General features: G+C 38.3%; 1 protein-coding gene across 3 annotated transcripts in view; it reads right to left on the reverse strand.

Annotated features, from left to right (window-relative positions):
- Positions 1-409: 409 nt before the first annotated feature.
- Positions 410-22,633, reverse strand: part of TBC1D30 (TBC1 domain family member 30) — a 52,264-nt gene continuing 30,040 nt past the window's right edge. For all 3 annotated transcript variants that reach the window (XM_071423500.1, XM_071423499.1, XM_071423501.1), the window contains 9 exons: positions 20,474-20,599; positions 19,402-19,587; positions 15,892-16,060; positions 14,343-14,511; positions 11,430-11,535; positions 6,688-6,800; positions 6,378-6,517; positions 4,596-4,802; positions 410-3,027 (listed from right to left, as the gene is read on the reverse strand). In XM_071423500.1, coding sequence (XP_071279601.1) covers positions 2,246-3,027; positions 4,596-4,802; positions 6,378-6,517; positions 6,688-6,800; positions 11,430-11,535; positions 14,343-14,511; positions 15,892-16,060; positions 19,402-19,587; positions 20,474-20,599 — 1,998 coding nt within the window. In that variant the 3' untranslated portion in view covers positions 410-2,245. The remainder of the gene's footprint in view (positions 3,028-4,595; positions 4,803-6,377; positions 6,518-6,687; positions 6,801-11,429; positions 11,536-14,342; positions 14,512-15,891; positions 16,061-19,401; positions 19,588-20,473; positions 20,600-22,633) is intronic.

Genomic DNA, 22,633 nt, shown 5'->3' on the forward strand with positions numbered 1-22,633 from the left:
CTGGAGTTCCCTGGTTCTCTGGACCTCATCTTAATGTTCTGTCTCAGTACTAAGCAATGACGTTGTTTTTGCTGTATGTTCCAACAGTATTTCAGGTAGAGAGTGAATATCCTTTGAGGTACAGAAATGTACCTTTGAGGTAGCTAACATGACACTCTATTTTCTCATCAAGTAGTACTTTAACAGAATTTCCTGCAGCAAGCATCATCAAACTAATGCACTGAGCAGCTGTAGTTCCTTCACCTCAATCCTAACAGTCCAAGACCTGAATGCACACTTGTAAATTACTATTAGTTCTGAATCATTAGAATGTGTTGTTCTTTCCCCAGAGCTATATCCATGCATAATTTACTGATTTCCCACTGCTTACTTTATAAAATGTTGAAAATCCATGCACATACTTGGACCATTTTAGCAGGTTTTACAGACTGACAGTCCTTTTATTTGTATGAGTTCAGCATACAGCCGTGTGATACACTGAAGCTAAGAAAAACTGGGGAGGATGATTCACAGGAAAATTTTTGAGAAGTCCATTTCTTCTAATTCAGTGCAAAAACAATTCACATACAGTCAATAATCAGAGACTTAATTCTACATTATTTTAAATTTACTTAGTGCTGTAAGTAATCATTAGTGACAATACTACTATCCTGGAAATAAGGCAGGGGCAAGATCTGACCTACATCTGTTTTATAATTATAGTGTTCATAGTTGTATATTACTTTATATGTATACACTTATATGAAACAACAGCAAAATAAAACTGTTCCCACAACAATGAACAGAGTATATTGTACAGCTTATAAGTTATGGTATACAGTCAATCTGGTGTCACATACTATAGGTTATGGAATACATTCATAGACAATGATATATATTAATTTGCAAATTTAACAAAGAATTTCTTAAAGCAAGTAAGATATTACATACAATGGTGCTGATTCATCATTAGTGCAGTTTAAAATATTGGCCCTTTCATGCCACAGGAAACTTGGAATCAAGGTAATGAATCACAGTCAGTACATACCATCTGACAGAGCTGCAATGATTTAAGAACAACCTGAATTTCTTGGAGTTCGAGTACTTGAATTTGCAGTCCTGAAGTTGAACGATTTAAGTTTAGTTTCTCTGTCTGGCTCTGTTATATACATATAAATACTTGTCTTACGGTATTTATCAGCTCTGCTTTTTGATTTGGAAATAAATACTCAGTTTATCACTTTCTTTCACACCAAAGAGGAACCAAGACATGGAAGCCCAAGGGCACATCCCACTGACATAGTGGCTGATGTGTTGGCTTTTAATGGGAAGTGGCACTCTAAGTATCTAATCACTCTATTTATAGAATTTAAACCCCTAAACTACTTTGGAACATTCATATATTTTACCTACTGCTAAGCTGGCAAATATTATTTAACTACAAGTCTAATCTAGATAATAGCTTTTAAATCCATTGAAGCCAAGATGCGTCAGAATAATAATCAAACAACTATACAAATAGTTGTACCTAATTCCTAATTTTATAGTGCTGCAACTCTCCAGCAGTAAGTAAGAGAAATGTATGTATGTACACCTGTAACAGAGAAAGAGCAAACCTGTGTTGTGGATGGATTTGTGTCTGCTGTTCTCATGCTCAATGTTTAGGTTTATATTAAAAAAAGTATCAGCAGAGAATTGCTGTGGGAAGAGAAGCACAAAATGCTGCTCAAAAATATCTGAAGCCAGATGTCACAAAGTGACACTTTTGATTGCTAGGGCTGCTTGTGCTTCTGTTTGTGGTGGCTTCTCCAGCTACTCCCAGAGTATGATGATGAGGTTGGATGGGGAAGCTGCTTAACAGTGACAAAAACTGTTACACCTGTCTGCTGCAATGAACAATTGGTCCTTTGAGCTCAGATAGACAGGAGGCAGCCATGGGGTCTGAGGGGTTAAAGGCAGCTGGTGATTTAATGTCTGAGTTAGACTTTAAGAAACAGTATGCTTCATATTGCAAATTAATGTTTCTTTTGCACAGGACCATCAGAATTAACAATAGGGTGCCAGAGTGCATCTTCACTAATCTATCCCATAACATCATGGAAGTACAATTTTCAAAGACACATATTTATATATCTGGTAACCACTTTTGTCCCTGTTACTTAACTAGCAATTAGAAATGCTTTGGGACACACATACACATGCACACATTAAAAAAAAGGCAATACAAATTCTTTTGTTGCTGTCAGAAATAATGAGTACCAGCACATCATCGTTTCCTTGTCCCGCTGCTGCCACTGGAAGATTTATTGAAACTTCTGCTCATTTGTGGGAAGTGTACTGTTGGTGTTCTTTCAGTGGGGCCATATAGCCCTAAATTCCTGGCTGTGGCTGACTTTCGAAGAGGCTTGACACTGGGAAAAGGATTGAAGACTTGTGGCTTTGGGTTCCCAGGCTGGGGTGATTTAGCCAGGTTTCCAGTGTCTCTGGATGAAGTGGAAGACTCTGATAAACATGGCTGGCTGGACCGATGGGATGTTGGCTCCACATCAGTTTGGGTATCTGAGGTGAGTTCCAGTGCTTCCAGTTTTAGCTGAACCGTGGACATGTTTGTACCGCTGTCCATAGAGTCTGCCTCAGATGACTGCTGCTCAGCTTTCCGAGTAGTCCTGTCATCCAAACCACCTTCTTCTCTTTCTCCAAAGTCAGAGTGTTTGGAAGCCTCCTCCTTTGCACCAGGACTATTTGTTTTGCAACTGTCACTCTGCTCATCTATCAGTCCTACAGTATCTCCATAGCCCAGCTGGCCTTTGGCCCTAGCAATGTTCTTCCGATGGACTCGTATGTGAGTGCGCCACGGAGAGTTCAGTTTTGTCTTAAGATCTTCTTGGGGAATGGGAGACATCTTCCCCGTAGCATGGCTTGGGATGTGAATTACAGCATTTTTGAGAGACTTGTTATTCAATTTCATCTTCTTTCCTAAAAGGAGGTGGTTTATCACTGGGGAATGGTTTACCTGAGAAGGGAGGAGGCTGGTAACTGGCCCCTTGTCTGAAAGAAAGCATTTAAAAGAAACACAGTATTGTTAAAGAACAAAGCAAATTAATGTTCTAAGGATCTACCACCAAATTTGATACCTTTTTTGAGATATGGCAAAGCTCTGTAGGACAGAATATATATTAAAAAAAAAAACCCCAAACTTAACAATCATCACTGTATTTCACTTATGTCTTAGAGTTGAACACAAAGCAGCACCTTCTATATAAGGATTTTCTGCCCTCCCTCACTGCTTTGCACCTGTGGGGAATCCCCAAGCCAGGAATACCATGAAAATATATAATTAAACAAAATAGCTTCTTGATTTTTGGAATTGAACCATAATAGTTGAGCATTAATATTGGCTTCGGATACTTCCCCTCTCCTTCACTTCTCTTCCAACAGCAAGAGGCAATTCAGTCTCCATATGAGGTCAGTCACACAAGCCTCTCCATGAGGCTTGTGTGACTGAAAAATGGAAAACAAACTGAAGTACTATTAATGCATAAAAGCACATCTTATTAAGCCAGAGGAGTAGACTCAGAATTAGTGATTAGATGACAGTTTGATTAAATGACAAACCCAGCCCTGTATCATGATTAGTAAGATTAGAAAGATTTGTGTTTGGAAGGTAGGGGTTGGCATCCTTGGAAATCAACATTTTACTGTTTGCACTGTTTCTGCTGGCCTCTGTTCAAAGCAAACACTTCACTAATATTTTAGAAAAATCCTTCTAAACCACGTAAATAAAAAATTGCAGTTCCATGTATTCCAATGCTCCTGCTAGCACAGGTTTAGACAACCTAGAAGAGAAATAACAATTCTCCACAGTGACCCATTTGCATCGTGAATTTCAACAGCGAACTTAGAAGGATGACACCTAAGCAGGAGGAATGAGTGGGGTGGGCTGTGTTCAGCTTGCACACCCAGTAAAACCTTCAGCTATGCATTTCATGCCAACCCTTGCACTGCTGACAGTTTGGGTGACAGACTCCATAAAATGGGTTGTTAAATAAGGGACTGATGTCCGGCTCAGTCCTCGCAACAGAATCACTATGACTCAGGAAACTGCCAGCCACAAAGGAACATCTAATCCAGTTCCTTCAGTTGCATAATTTGCCATGCCCAGATGAATTCAGAGGAGTTTAGATAATACAGACCAGCTAGGAGTCCACCTGCCACATGATCTGAAGCATCCTCATCTCTGCATTTAATTTTTTCAGTGCATCAGTATGTCAATCCTAAGAATGCCAAAGACTTGTTTTAATCAGCGAGATCAACACAATGCACCCAGATAGCAAAGCCACTTTTAAATACCATTGTTTGGTTGGTCCCTGGGACCTAAGAATACCCCAGGGTCATCATCTTCAGATCCTGACAAAAGAAGAAAAAATATCACCTTCTTGTTTTCTGCCTGCATGAAGCGGCACCCACTTTACTACTAATGTTATATCATTTACTACAATGTTATATCATCAGTCTTTCTTATTTAGTCTATTTGGTTAAATGTAAAAGAATGTCATTTGCCTGATGAAGTTAGTTTGCAATAAATCAGGGAATGAAGCACATTTTGGATGTGTTACCTGCTCTGATATACACATGGTGAACCTGCTGCTGCTGCTTCTTCTTTATCCTGGAATATTGCTTTTTCAGTGCATTAATATCAGTGGTCATACGCTCCATCATCATGCTGTTAAAAGCAGTCTGATAGTCACTTCTGCAAGAATCTATTGCTCCTGGACTTAATTCTGCAATGTTACTGGAACCAAGACTTTGGTCTTCATTCTGATCTGTAGAAGGAGGGAATAAAGTGGAGGTGAGGAGTAAATTGGCATACTCAAGAGATGTATCTGTACTTCTGTAGCTTATTTCCAAGGGAAGTCTGTGTCTGATTCCTACCATCTTATTTAACTGTAGTCTTCAATTAAAAATTTATTGTAATATGTATAGTTAACTAAGCTGTGCTATTTACAATAAGAAGTATTATAAATAGCACTACTGCTTAAGAATATCAGGGGTTTGAAGGGAGGTTAAAGAGTACAAAAGTCAATTAACATGGCAGTCCAAAGTTGTAAGCATAGCTTTTCAAATATCCAAAAGTACATTGAGCCACCACTGAAGTAATTCAATAACAGATTATTAAAGATATTTGGCTGTTGTAGAGGCCAAAAACGCAAGTTATAAAATACATTACAGTCAAGCAGGCATGAAATTAAACAACCAACCTAGTGCTACCAGCAAGAAGCATCAAGAAACAATACCACAGGGAGAAAGTTGCTAGTAGCAACAAAAAGGATAGGCACAGAGCAGCTGAGGATCAGACAACTTGAGAGTGTCTCTGACCAACAGCTGCAGAGCATTAGCAGCAGAGCTGTTTATTTTCACAGCTGTTTCTGATGCACCAACCTGGCACTACAGGGTCAGGAGGATAATTCTTTTTCAAGAAATGTTTATTTGTCTTTGGCTTAGTTTGCAACAGCAGCTTGATGTTCTAAGTACTAGTTTGAAGCAGCAGGTAAAGAGTCCCCCAGGAAGGGAAAAACAAAACACCACAGCAAGGAAAATTGCATCTTACAGGTCTCAGTAAAACCTAGACACAAGAATGATGAAGCGTGAACAGCAACTTGTTACATCAGTCTGGGGTTTTTTGAGGGTAAGGTGGTGCTGAGTTGGGGATAAATAAAAATGGCCTCTCCCAAGATACTGTGAAATCACTGTTGATGCAGTACCATTTCATAAAGGATACTACTTTTCTTGTATGGATCAGCATTTTGTACTGCTTATAGAGAATTTGCACCGGTGTTCATACAATTCTGTCAAGAAATTTCCATGCAGAAGAATTTGAAAAATGGTGACATTTTGAATATATCCAAAACATACAACAATCTGGAGATTTGGCCAAAAGGACAGTGAAATCACCTGCAGAGTTCACTCACTGCTGATAGGTTCCAGTATTAGCCATGCATATGTTAATAAATGTCAAGATAATTTATTAAAGGAACACCCTTCAGAAAATGCTGACTACTTAACAGCTGTCTCAGAAATACGCATGGATTTAGGGTAGAATTTTTTTCAAATATGGTTCTTTTTTTGTGTCTCGGCAACACTATGGGCTTGTTTTGTTACTATTACTGTAGCCAAACCCTTAACTCACACCATCATTTACTGTACACCTACAGCCTTCCAACCTGGCTTTGACAACATCTTCATGGAGCACAGAGCAAGTCATTTGGTACCTGCTGTAACCTCTGTGTGCATAGAAAACACATCTTCCACAGCAGCTTTCACAGACAGAACTGCAGATAAATCTATATGACCTGGCAGAAATTAACTGTGTTTTCCAAAATTAAAGAAGTCATTTTTACCTTTCATCTGTTTTTGGTATTTTTGGAGCTCTGGTGCCAAAAACCCACTTAATGGTCCAAGACAACCAATTGCATTAGCAATTGAGTCTTCATCATCTAAGTCATTCTCTTCATCACTGTCTCTGGTTCTGCCTAACCTGCTGTCAAAAGAGAACATAAGAGAATTAAGGAAGATACATTCTTAAATGTGAACATTACCAAGCATTTTTTATCTTTTTTAGAAGCATACAAGGGAGGATCCACCTGCCTTTTCATCTGCAAAGGGTAAACAATAACTTTGTACACCATAAGCAGTGCATTTCAAACTTACCCTGAAAATGAAGTTGATTTTACTGCTGCAGGGAAAGGAGTAATATTGTATGTATATTTCTCCCTCAATTCTGCCAGTTGTGGGAAAGGAAACTGAGCCATGGTGTAAACAGTCTGGAGGTAAAAAAAAAGCAACTTTAAAAACTTTTTGCTTTAATTAACAGTCTCACAAAAGATTTCTCCATGAACAGACTTCCACAGTCTTGCAGGATTAAAGGCTGCACATTCTTGCACATTCACATGCTGTAAGAAAATGGTCTATTTTAATGATTCAGTCAGTAATTCCTGTAAGAAAAATAGAGACTGACTCACTAGAAAGATACAGTTCTGTTTAAAAAAAAAAAAGGAACTGATAACATGAGCTGTAGGATCCTTTACAACTCCTATACTCATTTAAAAATTATTGTCAACCCCTTCTTGCCAGCACACCAGAAATCCTCCTCCAATTATGATTTCACTTACATGAAAGCATCATTTAGGAATTGGGGGTCTTTCCAGGAGACCTAAGTTTTTGCTCAAGTATTCAACAAAGTATTAGCACTAGCACAGATAGGAAGGGGCAGTTGATGTGGACTGTTAGCTGGTTCATTATTTTACCTGAGAAGCTCAAGAGCTTGTGTGAGGAAATCACGTCAGCCAAAAATCATCACTAAAGAGGAAGGATCCAAGTTTTCTTCCCTCAATCCAACATATCCAAGTTTTCTTCCCTCAATTTCTAGTTTTGATTGCTGGTTGGTATTGAGGCTAAAGGTGGGATTTGGTGGGGTAAAGGTAGTAGTTTTTCTAAAATGCTAATAGATTTTCTTCACATCAATACTCAGAATTTAAGAAGATACATAGTTGCAAATATATTTCCTTTTAGCATTATTTTTGCTGCAAGTCACCAGCCCACCTGGCATAAAGACATATCACATTCATTGCAGTATCACTGCTGATTTGTTCCTACATACTTTAGTTGCCTTTTTCCCCCTGCTTTTATTCACTATTCAGAACTTTCAAATAACTGCCAAATAATTCATTCTGAGTCTCAATGTCAGAAGAAAAAATATATATGTAATTTCCCATAGTTTCTCTGAAATATTAAAGCTTTTCCACATCCTGAAAATTAAATATCTTTTGAAAGACAGCAACATAAAATTTTCTCATTAGCTATAACAGTAAATCTTTACTTATATATATTTTTTCCCTGTGCTTTTAAGTCAGTGACATTTTCATCTGAAGGCAAATGACCTCAATTAAGATGAAAGGAAATTCTGAACAGTTTCTACACAATCCATTCTTGAACCATGCCTTGTCTATGCTAAGTACACTGAGGAAAATTGCAAACATGAATTCAGTATTAGACATTTCCTGCCATAAGGAGGGAAAAAAGTTTTGTTAATGGCAATGATGTAAGCACTGAGGAGCAGGAAGGACAGTCCCCTCTGATTCAGAGACAGGGCAATAGTGCCCCTCAACAGACTTCTGTGTGAGAATGCTTTCACAGTTCAAGCCCTGCACAGCCTCTAAGGAAAGGAAGATGCCTTCAAAAATCCATAGCATGAACTGAAGTTTTGCCACTCCATTAAACTACAGTGCTACTGTGAAAGATAAATATTCCCTAGGGCCTGAACAGTGATTTCCCATTGGTCTACCAGACAAAAGGATTTTATGATCTAGAGAAAGACCTACCTCCAGCCCAACATGTCTGCCTGCTTGTTTGATCTCCACCATACTTTCCTGTTAGGTTTTATTTTTTTCCATGTGTTTCAACTCTCTCCAGAGGTTTGTCTGGAATTTATTTCTACTCCTTATGTCAATGTCCTTCTCAGGTAACTTGTTCCATATGCTAGTTACCCTTTAAGTGAAACAGTCGACTCCAATTCCTCCATTTGCTCCTTGCACCTACTGTTTCAGATTATACTTTTAGCTTTTGCCTGTCTCCAATCTGTGTCTCTTCCACATCTGCTACAAGTTCTTTCATTTAGCATACATATTTTAGCTTAACTATTGTTATCAGGTTATAACTGCAGGCCTTGCTTACCACCTGGCTAAGAGATCCACAAAACAAATTTTATGCCAGTGCCAGTTCCACTGGAAATTTTAAAAAATATTGTCAGCCAACATCTCTGATATCCTCCCAGCGACAATTCAGAGTCAAAGCATTCTTTTTCTAGTCATTACACAGCCTTGGATGCCATTTGGTTAATTCTGGGGAACTGTCCCAGAGAGAAATAGCCTACACACAAAAGCATGATGCAGCCAAACTTAGCATCTTATTTACATAAGGGACAGATCCTGGGAACAAGAAAAGAGACAAGGACAAAACCCCCTCTATTCTCACCTTAAATCATTTGACAATCCTTTGCCTTACTCTAAAAATGCAAAGCTGTCTACACCCTCAGCAGAACACCATATGGGAGGTGATGGGCTGTGGCTTCCAAACAGGGTAAGCCATTCTGCAGACAACTTATTACTTATCTCCATAGCTGCCCCCCACTAGTTTAAGGATATTCTTTCTTTTCAGTTTGACTAAGAAAACAAAACAAAAAGCAAAATCAAAAACAAACCCAAAAGAAAACAAAGTGCTACTCAAGTAGCAAGTTACAGTGAATACCATCAAATCAGGGCAACTGCCTCGGCAGATGGTCCAAAATGCTAGAGTACCACAGAAGGATTAATCCCTGTTCCCTCTGTTCTAGTAAATACAAAGGGATGCCTCTCCTCCAGTTGGCTGCTCATCTCCTCTGTGCTGCAGTGTTTCTGGGTGTACAAACTGAATCAGTTTAGCTGGTTATAAAAGTGCTCACTTTCTGACAAGGCATGGAAGCACAGACTCAGTCTAGCACACTCTGTTTAGAATATCTGCAGACACCTGACTACAGCCTTCTGTCTCCATATTGGAACCAATACATACCCAGCCTAGAATCTGATGTGTACAGCACTTACCCTTTATTCACCCAAACTGTTCAATCTGAAAAAGGAAGAAACCGTAGGCTGGCTTGCTCCTCCAATGCCTTCATGCTCTCCTCAGTAAAAACATTAAGAACTTTTGTCACACAAGGGCCAAATCTGCAAAAGCTTTAAGGCTCCCACCCTAACTATAGGTACTGTCTGCATGGGAGCAATAAAACTGCAGCACCTATAAATGCTGGTGGAAAGAATGAGGACATGAGTCCTCTTGTTCTACTTTAGACATCTGCTCTGTCAACACTTCCCTTGAAGGATCAGTTGTACCTCCCTCCTCTAATTCCTAAAAGAAACGAGGCTCTTAGAGCACAATTTGTTTTTCAGTGGTTGAGAAGTGCCTGTTAGGCTGGCTTAAGTGAGCCTGGACAAGCAGTTTAGATGCAACTATAAGTGTTATGCAGGTCTGAAGAGAAGTGAGATGATTGCCACCAGCGAGCTCTTCTGAAATGCGATGGGAAGGCAGAGTGGGATATTATAATCCTTTCCCCACAGTAGGATACTAGTCCTTGAGCCATCTTGTAAAAAATATTAGATGTAAATTAATAATTTTGATTTTTATTAGGGAAAAAGCAAAGAAAATGAACACAAAGCATCTCTGGATGACTCCTCTGAAAAAACTTAAAGCAATTTAAAAAAGAAGCATGTTCGAGCAGCCTGGATCTTTTCATTAATGCAATGGTTCATATTTCTTAATTTTTTTCTCCAACCACATACATGGTAGCACTTATATGCCCTGATGGTAAACTCTTGTAGTTCCTTATTCTTTCCACTTAGGGTAAAGAGTGGAGGCCTCAGAGATGGCTACACTGCCAGTGCCTGCCTTTGACTTGAAGAAAGCTATGCAAACTATATTGTGGTTTCTTCAACAGAGAGGACACACATAAACCAGACACACTGTTCCTCCATACATAGAACTTAAACCGGCCACATTCTCCATATCAATGCTATCCTATCTTAACACTCCTGTCAGTGCCATAAAATACACACATACACTATGAACACACATATCTATTGTGACAAATACTCATTTTTTGTTGAAGCACAAAAAGATTGCTAATTTGCTAGTATTTGTAGTTGCAAGAGTTAAAAAAAATATCCCTCCAACTCATGCCTTATCTCCTATTACACACAGCAACAAAGAAAGAAATCCACAGAGTCACAAAAGACCACCTCAACTTCCCCAAAATTATTCTTATTCACAAATGCCACATCTTGATTTTGTACCACACTGGAGACCAGCAACTGAAACACAATGAGAAGATAATTCAATTATCTACAAATGTCTTTGTTTACAGTACATTACTGACTGTTCATGTTTTGGGTTTTTTTAAATCATTAAGGACTTTTTCTACACTTCTCACTTCATTAACCCTTATTTCCCACAGCAGAATGGAAAGGACACAGTGTAATAAAAAACTGACCAAAACATAAAAATAAGGCAAAGAACACCCTAAAAATGGTGACTACTAAACATCCTAGAAATGGTGACTAATCTTGTGTAAATCAAATTGAGCATCATATCCCAAAAGACTCAGCTGTCAACATAGAATCAATTTTTATTAAATGACACCTAGTAGTTCTCTACACTTCATATAAAAATAAGATTCTAGCCCTAACTGCAGGTCACCTACTTGTTTCATTGACATGCTAGCTCAACTCTGTTATCTGGAACTTTTATTCTTGGGAGAATTTAGGTTTCTGCAGTATTTGAAGAAAAATGTAATTTGTTAGAAATCAAGACCTGAAGAAATCAACACAGAAAACACAAAAATTAATTATGTTACAATTACTCACCTGCATAAGTTCATTGCTGTCAATCAGACTGTCTTCAAGCATCTCCTGAGTCAGCTTGCCCATAGTACTGTAAAACTCATCTGCAGTTTCACAACACTCAATTTGCCTACATCAAAATACATGTTAGTTTTTATTTGACTTTTACATATGATTCTACATGCTCAAAACAAAACTCATCTTCTTGTCATCATAAAATATACATTTCTGTTAGCTTAACTTCTAAGCTTATTTGCAGTTCTGCCTAGACTTCCAAACAATAAAACTATGCACACAACATTGGAAAAGCTGCAGCACTAAAAAGATGCATTGACTACAGCCTGCTGTCCTGACTCCTCATGATAACAGATGAATGTATCTCCAGACAGGCTATTCCCTCTGCCCCTTTCATTCTGCAGCACAAGAATCAATACATTTTGCCTCCTAATAGCACAAGGGGGTTCTCTTATCAGCTCAAAAAGGGAGCATAAAGATTTCTTGACTACCTCATCACTCATTCTTCACCATGCACCAAATGGCCAAATTCACTGTCTGAACTTTGTCAGACAGGACGATATTCACTGGCCAGAAACCATTCCTGTGGAATAAATTAGTATAGATGCATTCATACATGTAATTGTGTTAAAAAATAATTAGGCTAACATAAAGCACAATGCAGGAAAATTCAATCATCATATTTGTGAATGCTATTTCTAAATTAGGGGTGGGAAGAGTGTTGGTTTTGGTTGTTTGTTTGCTTTGGTAGGATGCTTTTGTTTGCCTTGTTTTGGGAAGGGGGTTCAATTGGATACTTTTTCTGCACTTTTCTTTACATTTCTAAAAGCACAGAATCATTCTAAAAACAGAGAGTGTCATCTAGAGGAAAAGAAATATGAGTAATATGCTTTTGTGAATTGGTGTTCTACACACATTAGGGTCAGCTGCTAAACATCTCTCCTGTCAAGTGAGAAATTTGTTTTTCTTATATCCCAAGGAAGTGCTTTGATGGCTACATATTGTAGCCTCTCCTCTAAAACCCAGATGCTGGAATCATGAAAAAAAATACACTGCCTTTTTTCTTAAGCAATACAAAAAGCAGCTTCCCTTGATCTTCAGCAACTGCACATAACAACCATTGAGCTATGAAACTCCTGAAGTCTTAACACGGTTTGGGTAAAATAATGATTACATAGCTAAAAAAAACCTTAAAAAGTAGTATAAACAGTGGGTATGTAGCCAATTATCACAAACTTATGGCTTACCTGCCCTGCTACCTTTAGTCTCTCATGACCTCCACATACTGCTTTCTCTACTGCCCCTATATTTAACTTCCCATTCCTTCAGCCTCCCTCAAAACAGAAGTACAATTGAGCCACCTACATTTTAAAAATGCACTTCTTACCCTATTTTCATTTTGAGAATGAATCTTGAGAAGTATGAAGATCATGAGACTATGAACACTATTTCTGGCCCCACCTCTTTAAATCCCCCATTCTAGTTCTAATGGTGGACAAAGAGAAGTAAAAATATCACCATCTTCTCCCAGCATAAACAGTGTCCTGTCTTTTACCAGACCTTCTCCCATTCCCCACAAACAACAGTTGCAAGACATGCAGAGTGATCAGCTTATTTCTCTTAGACACATTCTTATATATTTCTTGATTCTGTTCCTTTCAATTTCTTAAAACATGTTTAATTTTTCTTTAAGTTTTACGGTAAAATCTTCAAAGTAGCAATTTCCTTTTTATCATGTTATGAGTTGTAGCATTCACAATTATAACTTTTAAGTGTACAGAGATCTACTGAAAGAACTTTTTATCTAAAACACTATGTGTCTACATACAGCTTAATCCCAATGCAAATGATTCATGCAAGTTTCATTCATTGAACTGAACTGAATATAAAAAAGCTCTCAAGAAATTATTATTTTAATTATTACTCTTCGGATTAAAAATTAAATGTACTAAACAAATCCTCTTACAATGCAACTGGCCTGCAGTGCTAATTTATTCAGAAAGAAAAAAGGAAATGAAACTTCCAAGGACAGACTGAACATAAATCCCATTGGTTCAATTTCAGAGAAAAAAGGAAGACGAGTTTTAATAGGCTTGAAGAAAGCTATCACAAGAAAAAAAATCGATGCAGCTGCTGATGCCAGCTGAAAAATGTTTCCAGCTGAACTAACATCTGCTTGACCTGTCAGAGCTCACACCTCCCACTGAAGCCAGTGACAAAACTCATTTCTCTGGGAGCCCTGTAAACTCCTCGGAACACAAATATTTGCTTTGACAACAGAGAGGTTTGAAGAACTAACCGCCTCTTGTGTTCTGGCCATGTGGTGAGTTTCCAAGGCCACAAAGGACTACAATGGAAACTTGGCTGGAATGTGCTGAAAAGCAGAGAATTTCAGGAAAATTCATTTTCAGTCCTTAACAGAAAAGACTCACGTACCACAGGGTCATTCCCTTAGTAACACTGAACTCTTGTACTGGGCAAAGCCAATGGGCTCAAATCCTTAAGTCTCCTTAAATGAAACTAAGGAAATTAACATCCCCACTTTCAGGTACCCAACTAAATTAGTTGGTCTCCCTCAAATCTCTTAATCTGTCTTTATATAGAGTATTTACCACTTCCTTCAGAGGTTTATGTTCAGGAAAGTCCAACCTTTTAGCACAGCATAAACACAAAATACACAGACAACTCCAGCAACTGGAGACATTTTCTGCAAAAAGGGTCAATTAATTATCATGCCCATTCTGACATAATGTCAGAATCACGTGTTTTTAAGAAACCATAAAGGTCCTTTTTGCAGCTTTTTCAAAACAATCTTTTTCCTGAAAGATTGTATCTTGTTTAGAATTGAGAACATCTTAAAGAAAACAAAAGTTAAACATGGCTCATACTGAAAAGAAAAATCAGGTAAAAATGACCACTTACTCTCCTAGCTTTGCCCAGATAGCCAAAGCTACTCTCAGTATAATTTCAGAGCCTTCAAAGAATACTGAATCCCAGATCTTCAGAACTGTATGGTTAGGCAGACAGGTGGCAAAGAGTGTCAGAAACCACTGCATTGTGAAGACATTTGTAAGTGGGGGTTCATAGCCTCCTGAAGTTAAAAAAACAAACAAGAAAAAAACAAGTTACTTGAAGTAACTGCAATTTACTATCATTTTACAAGGAGTATAAACTGCATCGTAAAATACACCAGACATTCTAGCACCTCTGTTATTGCTCAAAACTTACTCAGCCTGCAGCTGTCCAAAGATAAGCTGAGAACAATGGAAAAATTACATAATCACCTTCCATTATGCTGCACTGCAAAAAACTAAGCAGCATCATTGGCTTTGGACTATAAACCCTGGAATACACCACCACATTTTCTCCCTTATTTCAGAAAGATTGTTTCTCTTTCCCCAAAGCCATATGATATAAAAGCTTCTATCAAAAAGAAAAACCAAACCCACCAACTTCCCCACAAAATGCTGCATTTTTTCGCCAACTGATGGCGTAAGTCTTTATCTACATGGTGATAAGGTGACTGTCTCGTAAAGTCATATCTATTATTTTAATACCCTGGTGTACTTGTTAAGTTTCAAACAAAATGTAGTATTTCAGGCTGAAACTCTAAAATGTTACTTTTTCATTATGCTCAGAGAACACTTTGTGCATCCCAGTATCAACTGATGCACTGGAGGCCATCACCAGAGAGGCCAGCCTGTGAAAACACTTTCAAACAGTAAGTATTTCCTTGAAATAAACAAATACCACTTGTTTGTTTTTTATACAGTTTGGGCATAGACATATGGAACATAGCAGCAGATCTTTTCTAAGGTGGAACTCAGGGTGCATTTAGCTTCCCAACTGAAAAAGAAACCAAATCAACTAACAAAAATCCTCTTACCCTTCCCAGAACATCCCTAAATAAAAGAGCTGTAAGTCTGGACAGAATGCTATGCCAGGGAAAAAAAAAATCACAATGCAAAGCCAGTTTTCAGGTAGGAACCTAAGATATACTTCTGAGTTTTGTACCTGTCTGTTGATAAGGATCCAGGTGAAGAAACACTAAGCAGCCCTCACTGGCTCTCACACTGTAACTCTTCCCAGAATAGCTATATGAGCCAGCAACTACACAGAGCAGTAGGAAGACACCTATACTGAGCTAAGGCAAGAAATTACCTTTCCAAGACAGCCCTTGTACTAAGCTAAGTGTTAGTGTTGTCACTCCATGCTTTGTATATTCTTGTCAACACAATTCTGTTTGCAGCTACTGGTGGGACCAAATTCTTTCCCTTTGTTTTTCCTGGAAGTACACCTATTTATGTTCAGGTTATCAGTAACAGAAACCATCATATTTCATCTTAAAAATTTAAAATACATATTCTAAGCAATAAACTCATGTAAACACTTAAAATATTGTATTTTTAAACCAGTGCTCAGATGAAACTACAGCATGACAGAGTTGAACAGCATTTTCTGTTGAACATACCTCCACTTTCTCTGTTAGCAGCTCTTTGCAGGGTGTCTAAGTGCTGGGACAGTTCAGGAAGCTTCATTCGTAAAAGATCTCGGAAAACAGCCATATCCACAGAGAGAGCACGGAGATTATTGACAAAGTAGCTATCAGGAAGCACCTTATCAATTAGGTAAATCATGATCTGTGGGCAGAATGAAAGACTATCATGTAGGACTTAAAGAGCAGTTATTTTCTAGGGCTTACAGAAAAATGAAATTTCTCTGTTCACTAAAGAATGAATTGGAGCCAGTGGCAACACATGCTTATGGCACCTCCATTTATATGGGGAAAAAATATTATCACTTTGAGCATCCTCAGGTATCCTAGATATCCACAAACATTCAAGGTACAAAGGCCTCTTGAAACTGTCCAGAATTTATGAACCATGAAATGACTGAAATCAATGACTGAAATCAATGTCACAGTAAGCTATGCCCAAGCTGGCAGCATTACCCCCAGCAAAAACAATTTTTGACACTTCTGATGTTGGAACTGTTTATGAGATTCTCCACTGCTGGAGAGTCTCACTATCCCTTCTCTGGTTAATGCCACAACTAGAAGACTGATTTTGCAAATCCCCTATTTTGCCTCTCCAAAATGCAAGGCACTGTTCTTTAAAAATAAATTCTCCATATATTTTACTGTGATTTGTTACCATATGCTGCACTCCATCTTGTCACTTTAGAAGGTGCTAAATTAAGCAGCGTGAGACATTTTAAGCAGACATCTGTTTCAAGTGAGGTAGCTCAACTACATGGATGGTAAGGAATTAAATGGATACTGTCAAACTTTTGAGAATGAAGAAATGCAACAAAAAACATGCAGAAGCTGATGATTATCATCAGCCTAACAGAAGACACTGACCCTTCACTTCAGGATCTTTTAGGATCTCTGTGGCCACTCTACTAACCACATCCAGAGAGCCTGCAGTCATCCCATCTGTATCTCTTCTACATTTCTCTCATATGAGCATCCTTACCATGTTTCATAAAGATCTTCATTCTCAAGAGATGCATTGCACCTTCACATACAGGAGACAGTCCTCCTTCCAATCCCTCTCTTTTCATAAGAGGCCCACAGAAACAGCTTCTCAGACACAGGACTGCCAAGAGCACCAGCTGACAGAGCCTTACTGCTCTCTTTTCACTCCCAGCTGCTTGTGACCACATACTGCCACTTGTCCTTGAAAGATTTCTCCAGCAATAGCAGTCTTATGTTCCATGTTTTAAAGCATGTGGAACAGTAGTCAACAAAGGCAAATCAACAGCTTCTACATGTATTTTGTCAGATGCATTATGTAACCTTTGCTGAATAGTGGGTTACCCCACAGTCTTGTGAAAATATGCTTAATTTTGTTTAGATATATTTCAAACAATGGAAGAGTAACTTAATATAGCAACATTAATGTACAATTATGCCATTTGTGTTTTCATTAATTCCTTATGACATAAGCTATAAACCCCCATGTGAAAGACACCCTTCTATAGAGGCCTTTGCTCCCTTCCCACTGAAAAGTATTACTTCATTGATCTCTGATATATGAGAGCACAGAGAAGAACAGAAGTCTTTTTCAACACTGAAGTTCATTCTGTTTCACCAACATGTGAATTGCTTTGAGAAGACTTTTTTTTTAAAAAAAAAAGCAGTTCATGCATTTACCAGTTTGCAATAGATACTTTCTTCGTAACACATCTCTACAAATTATTTTTATTATTTGATTCTGTAGCATTTCCATGCAATAACATGCAAGAAAATTTTTTTTATGTTTCAATATCTATGAGACTTTTATAGCTTCTACTCATGCAAGATGGGATTTTCTTGTTTACCATAATTTCTGTAGGCTAACTTTGAGGCAACTCCAGGGATTTAACATAATACTTACCTTAACTAGCTAACACTCAAGTATCACTGGCTGGGCATTCACTGAAGCTACCATGTTGGGTCCTGTGCTGTTAAAGCCCCTTGGCATCAGTAATACCTGCTGTTTCCTAGCCCCTGGGAGATGCTTTCCAAACACAAAGCTTTTGTTTATAATGTCCTCCCCAGAAATGAGACCTGACTGGCAAGACCTAAGGATACCCTTGCTCCCTTAACTCCCAGATTCTACAATAACCCCAGCACAGCTACCCCATAGCTACAATCCTCAGGGTACCTTTACAGGCCTCTGTAGCTTCTCACTCACTGCTTGCTTTAGGTGGCAGTGACTACAGCAAAACCATCACATGCTAATACCAAATTCTTATTTCCTCCCACCCACCCTGCTCCTTTCCTTACCCTTCCCCTATTCCCTCTGTCTTCTGGGAAAATTCCAACCCTGCAAAGCCCACACTGAGCTTGGAAAAGAAATAATTTTTTTTTTCCATTCTTATTCTTGCCAGGTAAGACCAGTTTTGGTGCAAACAGCCTTCAGGGCTTTACCTCCCTGGGGCAGTCTGGCTCCATTTAGTGTCTCCTCCACACAAGGAGCCTGACACAACTCACAATAACAGACAACACAAGGATGCACACAGTTCTTATCATGAACTTGGACTTCATAAACCTTGGGTAATCCTATTTCCTATAGGATAATGCAATAAATTACTGTTAAAATATTGAGGAAATCTTAAGCAAGAATTATTGAAAGGAAATTTTACTTTCTGATATAAAGTTGCCATATTATGGTATTTTTTTCCTATTACAGGCAGTTGTCTAGAATGAAGGATTAAATATCAGCTAGCTAGACTCTACTGCCACAAGCTTTATATTTTAGGAGCTCTATAATAATAGGAACACTATTTAGGAGTGCATTTAAATATTTACCATATTTAAATCATTGTCTAAAGCAAAATAAACAGCTCAGTATCTGAAGAGTCACAGTCATCTTTTATTAATTTGACCCAACTCACACATACGAGCAAATTTATTTAAGGAAATTGCGCATGATCTTGCCAAACCGTAAACCATGTCCAGTAAACTGTATTTCCATTTTCTGACATATTATAAATTTCATGAAGCTTTGTTTTATTTACAATAAAAGCCATCTAAGAAAACAAAACACAGTAAGACTAATGTAGTCCAGAAATTAGCTTCAAAGTGACTTATGTTCATTTTGAATATTTAGTGTTTCCCTAGGATTTGCTTTGAAACATAGACGATTTATCAATTGCCTCACATGGAGCTGCCACAAGATGCTGATCATGAAATGTTAGTACTTCAGCTACCTATAGTGTTTGCAAGCAGATTTGGGATTATGGGATAAGATATCCTATAGTAAGTAGCAGTGGTTGCTTTTTTTTTTTTTTTCAAATAAAAATTAACAGTGATAACATTCAAACTATTCATTTTAGCTGAGACAGGATAACAAAATAAAAAGTTCACCAACATAAATCAGCTAACTCTTTTGAGTTGTGTTCATTAGTCTGTATACAAAATTCACACATTAGTTTATTCTAAAGTTCACTAAGTAAAAGCAATTTTCAACATTGGAAAAAAAAAATTACTCACTTTCAGGGCATCCCCTTCATTGCCCTCCATTACTTCCAGAATAAGTGCAGCTAGTATGTTAAATCCTTGGCAATAGCCAACAGATTTATTCCACCTGGCATAAGCCAGCAAAACACGTTTTAGTACCACTCGATCTTGCTCTGCCTCCTGGCCACAGTAAGAACTGCAGCCAGTTCGGTGAAGGTCCTTTAAAGGAAAAAAAAAAAAAAAAAAAAAAAGACAAGACAAGTAGAGAAAAGATGTGTATTTTCTGTCCCCTGTTAGTTCTCTTTCCTGTCCCAGTTTTCCTTCCACCTCGACCCTCCCAGTACACACTCCCAAAGTTGATGAAAATGTTTCTTTTTTAATCTGTTAAATCCTTCTCTTGCTCAAAAGAAATAGTTTCAGCAAGCTCTTAAGTAAACAAGTCCCCTAAAAGATATTTATAAGGCATTGCCACAGAAGATGTTAATAAATCTCTGGGTTTCAAACAGGCAAGGCACAACAGCTGCTTAATTGAACAAAAAAGAGCACCTGTTTTTATCAAAGTATAGAAGAACTAGTAGATAACTGACTTTTCCAAACACACAAGCCAGACACTGTCCTTGAAATTTAACTGATTTACAAGTGAAAGGCAAAATGTACAAAATGGCTGACTGCTTTAAATATTAAACATTAATCAGCTGAGAAATACAAATAAGCAAATGTGTTTCACTCCTGTAAAACAACTGAAGAATGCTCATTTGCTGTATTTTAAAATATGCTTTTACTCCCAGAAAACATTTGTGTTTATTTACAGAGAAGGAAAAAACCCACTTATGTTCCTTTGTCTTCATTAACTCCAGCACTTTTTTGAAATCAAAAGAAAGTAAAAATGAAAGGACAAAAACCCAGAAATAGCATCTTTTTCCCAGCCAACACTAACCAGACTAGTGCAAAAGGAACAAAGCAGCCAAAAAAAAACCTTTGGTGGGCCAAAGGGAATTAAGATACATTTTTTGCTAAAGCAGTTGCAGGGATGAAAATAAATCCAAATTCAAATGTCAATTTTTCATCTAAGAATTAAAAAAGAAATAACAAATTAGCTGGCTACCTTTACTATCTGGATGCCCATAGAGTCATCATCAGGATTACTTCTTTCATTGAATGTGAAACGCATGGTTTTGTCCCAGTCAATGGCAATACTGTGTAAGTACTGATCAGCCAGGGTCAACCAAACCTAGAAATACGAACGGCAAAATTAATTATTTCTCTGATAAAATATCAAGTGTCAATATATATTGTTAGATGAACCTTATCAGCTTCACCCATACGTGATCTGCTGTTAAATTTGAAATATGCAGAAGAGGATTTTAGCCACAACAATTTTTTGCACAATTAAATGAATACCTTGCTCCCTAAGACAGAAAGGAAGAAAATGGCCAGCATTAAACATCCAGATCTGCGGGCTGCTTCCAAAGATGCAAGTCAGCTGTCAGTGAATTCACAGGAGCCCTCCAAAATGGAAACACAAGGCAAGGACCCTCTGTCAGTTCAGACCTTCTACCTCATAACCAACAAAGAGTTTGATAAAAGGATAACACTGCTGCTGGCTTTCCTAAAACTCAACCATGGATACGTCTCCTAAAAACTCCCAAAAGAAATCTAGCAGTGTTGGTGCTTCTCTTTATCAGAAGTCTCTTCTGATGAGTTTGCAGAACAAATAGCATCTAGTATTCACCATTTGGGATTGATCTGAAAGCATGATTTGGATCAAAACAACTTACTCTTACAAGAGGGCTTCCTAAACTGTTGGTGCTACAGGAGTTCTGAAACAAACATATTCATGACTTTTAAAGCCTAATAATTGCCAGAACAGATTTATGCATGTGTATCCAAGACAAAGGCTGGACCTTTATTAAAAATTTGAAAACTTCCTGAACCATGAAAGGCACATGACAGACCATACAATGACAACAAGTAACAATAAAGGACCTTTTTTTCAGGAAACTGAAAGAAATCATGAAAGCAAACTGGTCAAGTTTTATATCAGCCATTAATTCACTCAAGTGAGAAAAGCAATGTAGACACTTCCCACAGATTTAAACACTGAGATAGCTGCATGATGAAGGAATTTATAGACAGCTCACAGAATCTCATGTTTTCTGCATTTAAATGTCTCTTTCTACACTTTTGTGAAGCGACTCGTGTGGAGGAATGCCACTGTTCTGCCTCCCAACAGCCTCAGCACTGCTGACACCCTACTGATGCTGTTTGACTGGATTCTTTATCTCTGCCAGCCCACATGCCACAACAATAATGCAGATGTCAACCTGCTCCTTTTGTTGACAGCAAAGGAGGCAATCAGCAGACTGCCACCACAAAATACTTCCTCTATTTTGGTATCTACCTTAAAATCATTGTGAACCGGGGAATGGCAGTAAAAAGATCTCTTTTCATCACTACTTCTTTGGTTAGCATCATGTGAGCATGTGAGCAAACACGGAGATGGGCAGAGTGAAAAGGAAAGACAGATCTGAGCAGGATGATGTGGCAGAGCACACACAGGTCTGCTGATTACACAGAACTTGGAGGAGTGGCTGACAAGCCCAAGGACACCTTGACAGGACGGAAAAATGGTCTGACAAGAACCTCATTCAGTTCAACAAGGAGAAGAGCAATATCCTGTCTCTGGGGAGAAACAATCCCAAGCACCAATCAATATATGTTGGGGACACCCAGTTGCAAAGTATCTCTGCTATGCAGGAAGGCTGAGAGAGCTGGGACCATTCAGAATGGAGAAAAGGTAGCTTTGGGGAAATCCTACCAGTGTGTATAAACACCTGAAAGGACGGTGCAAGGAGGAGGAAGCCAGGCTCTTGTCATCTGTACCAGTGACTGGACTGGAGATAATAGGCACAAACAGAAACACAGGAGGTTCTCCTCAAACATCAAGAAACACATTTTCACTGTGAGGGCAACTGAGCACTGTCAAAGATTTCCCAGAGAGGTTGTGGAATCTCTGTGCTTGGAGATATTCAGAAGTCACCAGGACACAGTCCTTGGCAACCAGCTGTAGGTGGCCCTGCTTGGGCAGAGGGGTTGGACCGGATGACTTCCAGAGGTCCCACCCAAACTCAGCCCTTCCGAGATTCTGTGACCCCTGCCACTCATGTACCACAGAAAAGTGTCTGAGACACTTTCTGGAGTGTGAGAAAAGAATATTTCAGGAAAGAAAAAAGGCTGTTAGATGGGTATAAGGATTCATTGAAGC

This window comes from Agelaius tricolor, unplaced genomic scaffold (genome assembly GCF_023055355.1).
Source record: "Agelaius tricolor isolate 1412-34295 unplaced genomic scaffold, bAgeTri1.0.p SCAF_3, whole genome shotgun sequence".
NCBI lineage: Eukaryota > Metazoa > Chordata > Aves > Passeriformes > Icteridae > Agelaius > Agelaius tricolor.